The sequence below is a fragment of the Phaethon lepturus genome, unplaced genomic scaffold (assembly GCF_000687285.1).
Source record: "Phaethon lepturus isolate BGI_N335 unplaced genomic scaffold, ASM68728v1 scaffold11660, whole genome shotgun sequence".
NCBI lineage: Eukaryota > Metazoa > Chordata > Aves > Phaethontiformes > Phaethontidae > Phaethon > Phaethon lepturus.
In genome coordinates, this window is record NW_010512657.1 from 31,073 (window position 1) to 35,540 (window position 4,468).

At 41.6% G+C, this 4,468-nt stretch overlaps 1 protein-coding gene across 1 annotated transcript in view; it reads left to right on the top strand.

The window, feature by feature from the left end:
* The window catches only part of NMUR2 (neuromedin U receptor 2), an 8,510-nt gene extending 4,305 nt beyond the window's left edge, over positions 1 to 4,205 (top strand). Inside the window, exons 2-4 of the mRNA XM_010287666.1 lie at positions 1,508 to 1,592; positions 2,626 to 2,751; positions 3,734 to 4,205. Of these exons, the coding sequence (XP_010285968.1) occupies positions 1,508 to 1,592; positions 2,626 to 2,751; positions 3,734 to 3,993 (471 nt within the window). The 3' untranslated portion in view covers positions 3,994 to 4,205. The remainder of the gene's footprint in view (positions 1 to 1,507; positions 1,593 to 2,625; positions 2,752 to 3,733) is intronic.
* The last annotated feature ends 263 nt before the right edge of the window (positions 4,206 to 4,468 follow it).

Here is a 4,468-nt window from a genome sequence, read left to right on the forward strand (position 1 = left end):
TTTATTAAATTGCAGCTGCTGATTTATTCTTACTAGTTACACCTCCATCTATTACCACTTGAGGCTAAAGAGGGACCTTACAGCACCATGAAAATAACAAGAGGAAGGTGAAAAATAAAGATACTTGTGTCTCTGGTTTATTACAGCATCAGAACACTGTATTCTCTGAGGCTTTGGAATATGCCTGGAATAGATTACTGTTGAGACTGAAAACCACTGAAGGAAAACTAGGGATTTTAGTCAATCTGAGCAGACTTTTATTGCTAGATGTGTTTCAAATCAACTGAGCCTCTTCCTTAAGCAACTGTGCCTATGACTAAAAGTTACAAAGGGAATAACAGAAAACCCGAGAGGTTGAATTGCACTATAATTGATTATAATTTGATTTACATGTGTTTCCCTTTTATGGGTTTTATGAATAAATAGAACACCGAAAGAAGCACTCATTTGATCATCCTTACAGAAAATTATTGTTAATCAGAAATCAGGAAGCAAAGTCACGGTGTAAAAGGCAAAAGAAAATGTCATCACTAGCATGTTTTCACAAGATTTTTACAAATCCAGATTGATACCTTTTCCTCATTCTTGATATTCTTTCCCATGTAATTAAAAATTTTGTATCCAGTTTCAGTTGAAAAAAAGGTCATTCCAAATCTGTTGGCTAATCAGAAGTTCCCACTTCAGGAAGCTGGGTCCAATTGTGCACTCCCCATAGATGATTTCTTTTATAATCAAACCAATTGTCCTAATTATCTAGCCCTTGTCTTTTCATCACCAAAGTACCGGTGCTCTCCTCATAAGACTATTGGGAAAGCATTTCAGGGGCAATCAGATTATTATTCTTTATGCCCATTGTTTAGAAGTCCAGGGAAAACCACTGGAGGAAAAAAAAATCCACCTTGTTGTAATTGAGCATCATGGGTCTGAATCTGTGCATATCATGAACACCGGCTGTTTGCAAGAGAGCATATATGGGTTTTGTTCATTAGATGGATTGAATATCAGTTAGTCCAAATACTCAGGGCATGAAACAAACTCCCTTGAATTCTACAGGAATTTTCCCAGGGATTACAGTTGTTTCACTGAGGCCTCTCTATTTTTTGGATCATTGGTTTGTACTTAATTGTGGGGAATTCTTTTAGGAAAATAAATAAACAATATTTTGCTAGAAGAGAAAATAACGCCTAGCAAGATACTGTTGAAATTTAACACAAACTGTGAACTAAATATTGACTCATTGAGAAAGGACAAGTGGGGAACCTAAATACAAATTTGCTGTAAATACGCAGTCTCAGGTGTGGAAAATCTGCAGATTGTTTTGAACCTAAAGCTTCAATGTTTCCCTAGACTGAAACTGAAATTCACATGTAGATTTTTTTCAGTGCGTCCTGACTTGCCACAAATTTTACCTTCTCAAACTACAGCTATCAAAATATCAAACAGGCTATGTCTGGTGGGGATGTCATCTCCTGTCTAAGCTCCCCTTCGGTTTCCCTCCTTTTGCCAGTTGAAAGGAGACAAATCTTTGGAAGTGGAGGAAATGGCTGTGAATGTTCAGAGACCATCCAGGAAATCAGTCACCAAGATGTTGTGTAAGTAGTGAGTCCTATTATGTTTTATTTACCATGGACGAGAGGGTGACCAGGTGCTGAGGGTATCAAGCAAATTCACCAGATACAAGAGTTATGAAATGAGTAGCTGTGTTTAAAAAAAAAAAGGGTTTATTGCTGTTTTATCTGGACTTAAAGGGCATGAGAGTGAAACACCATGGCTAACTATCAAAAGACTCAGAAGACAAATTCTCCTCCCCAGCATGAGAGGAGGTTGAGCAAACCTACATGGCAGACATTTGCATGGCAACTCTCTAATATGCCTCACTCCAAACCTGGCTCTTGCAGCACTCCAGGGAGCATCCCTCTTTTTCAGAATGCAAATAGTCTGTCTATCTTGTACCTTTTTAAAGAAGGTTGTACCTCTGTTTTACATCACACCATGAGCTCTGCTCATGAATGGGAATGTCCTGCCAAGCCAAATACATCATGTACTGCTGACTTAACCACATAGACCTCCCCAAGAAAAAGTTGGACCTAGGCAAACTTGCACATTGTATAGCATTCAGCTCCAACCACTCTGACAGCACTCACATCACTTCCTAATTTAGGGCTGTCTTTAAGGCAACGATCACCTTGCTACTGAGATGGTGTTTATGCAGGAAACATAAATAACCTTCAGTATTTCCTGCAACAACATTATTCTTTTAGGCAGCTTAAGTCACCTTCTGAACTAGGGAATTGTACTTTGAAGTCAACAAGATTTTCTGTGTCCCATGACTGTGACCACAGATGTTCACGGGAGCCAAGTCTGGAATGGGTTTGCAAGAGTCCTAACTAGAGCTGCCACAGACCAACACAGAAATCAGTGGAAAGTTTGTCCTTTTAGCTGGTAACGTTTTTCAGTCAGCACTGCAGAAACACAGAAAGGATGGCAAAAGTTTTAAAGTAATAAATAAAATTTGTATATTTAATCTTTCATCCAGCTTTCTGAACTATCCCTGCTCTGTGCAGGTGAGTGAACCATATCCTTCCATAACTGACTTGTTTTTCTTCTCCCCTTTCCCCATGGTAGTTGTCCTTGTGATGGTTTTTGCTATCTGCTGGGCTCCATTCCATATAGATCGACTATTCTTCAGCTTTGTTGTGGAATGGACTGAGCCTCTGGCTAATATATTCAACTTAATTCATGTGGTGTCAGGTAAAGCTTTCTTCTTCCACTTGCATAGGGTCTGACAAAAAAAGTATTTGTGAGTGGTTTACCTGAAATATGTAGTAATTTATTAGTAATTTATTTTGTACGTGACATAAGACGTGTATGGAAAAGCTTCTTGGGGTTTGGTAGACAGTGATGAGAAATCTGCCTTAATAAAAACTGCATGCAAGTTTCTGCAACTTTGAAGATCTGGGCATGTTGTCCAATACAGTTATCTGAATATCCACAAAGAATGAAAAAAAAAGGATATCATACATCATTACCAGCTACTTTTCCTTCTTGGAAATGTTCAGAAACAAAAGCTGCTGTCATTCAGCTGCTCTTAATGAGCACACAGCAGCAGTCATTGTCCTCCAGAGGGTCACTCAGGCAAACCTTACCAAATGGCAAGATGAAAGACTTGCATACTGCTCAGAACTGGGTGATATAACCAAATGTTTATGGCCCTGCCAACCAACCATAAAATTAAGGCTTTTTCAAAGAGAAATCTTATTTTCAGTCTGCCATGGGAAAACACTGAATGTGGCCATTAGACAGCTCATACAAATCCAATCTCGTGCAATCGTCCTGGTGTGTTGTAAGAAATTAGCTCGCTGGGCTGGAAGTTACCCTCTGACGGCTTTGATGGGGGCACCAGCGGTGCAAATCCTGCTGTGGGGATGAGGGCTGTGCTGGAGGCAGGTCAGTGCAGCTCAAGAGAGCTGGTTCCTGAACAGCTGGGGAGAGTGAGCTCCGGTTAATGCTCTCCCACTTTCCTTTGGCTGTGTGCTGCAGTGCCTGAGCTAGCCCTGGAGACACCCCTCTGCCTGTGCAGGAGGGTACCAGGCAGAGCTCTGCTGTCGCTGCCTCCAGCCTTGCAGCCAAGTTTGCTGAAGCAGTATATGCAGTGAAGAAGTTTTCCTCTTCTGAGATCATTTCACACATAAATGAGGTCTCTCTCTCCTTTCTCCCACCTTTGTTCTCTTAGGTGTTTTCTTCTATCTGAGCTCTGCCGTGAACCCCATCATTTACAACCTATTGTCCCAGCGCTTCAGGATGGCTTTCCTCAGTGTGATTTCTCCTTGCTGCAAGCACTGGGCCCCTAAACATCCCACTAGCAAGGTACCTGCCCAGCAGTGCCTCTTTGTGGTTGAGGACCACAATCTCGTGGACTCTGCTGAGGACACAAGTCTCCCTGGCATGCACAGGACATCTGTCAGCAGTTCTCAGCTCTCCACTGGTCTGTGACTTTCCATGTTGTGATCCAGGTGAGAGAGAAGTTAAAGAAAAAGACTTTAAGAAACAAAAAAAGAAGACACCCTCTTAAAAGACTGATTTCAGCAAGAAGAGCTGACAGATGTTGAATGAATGAAAGAGGAGACTGTAATTAGCAGGTGTTTGAGAAGCATTGTTTTACCCTCAGACTAATAGGAGGGCTGGAAATCCCAGTTCGCTGGAAATCCCGGTTCGCTGGCAATCCCAGTTCACTGGCTATGCCAGCAGAAGAGCTGCTTTACAAAAACGAGACACACTCCCAATGTTACCAGCACAGGAGGGAGACACACCTTATCCAAATCTTACCAAATGGCTTTTTGTGCACCAGCCTAAACATCAGTTTACTTAGTTTGAAATGGGGCAACATTCTGCACAAGCCTTGTCTACCCACTTCTAGCTTTAGGCAAGCCAGGCTCACTTCTCTCCCCTATGAGCTTGTCGAGGTGTG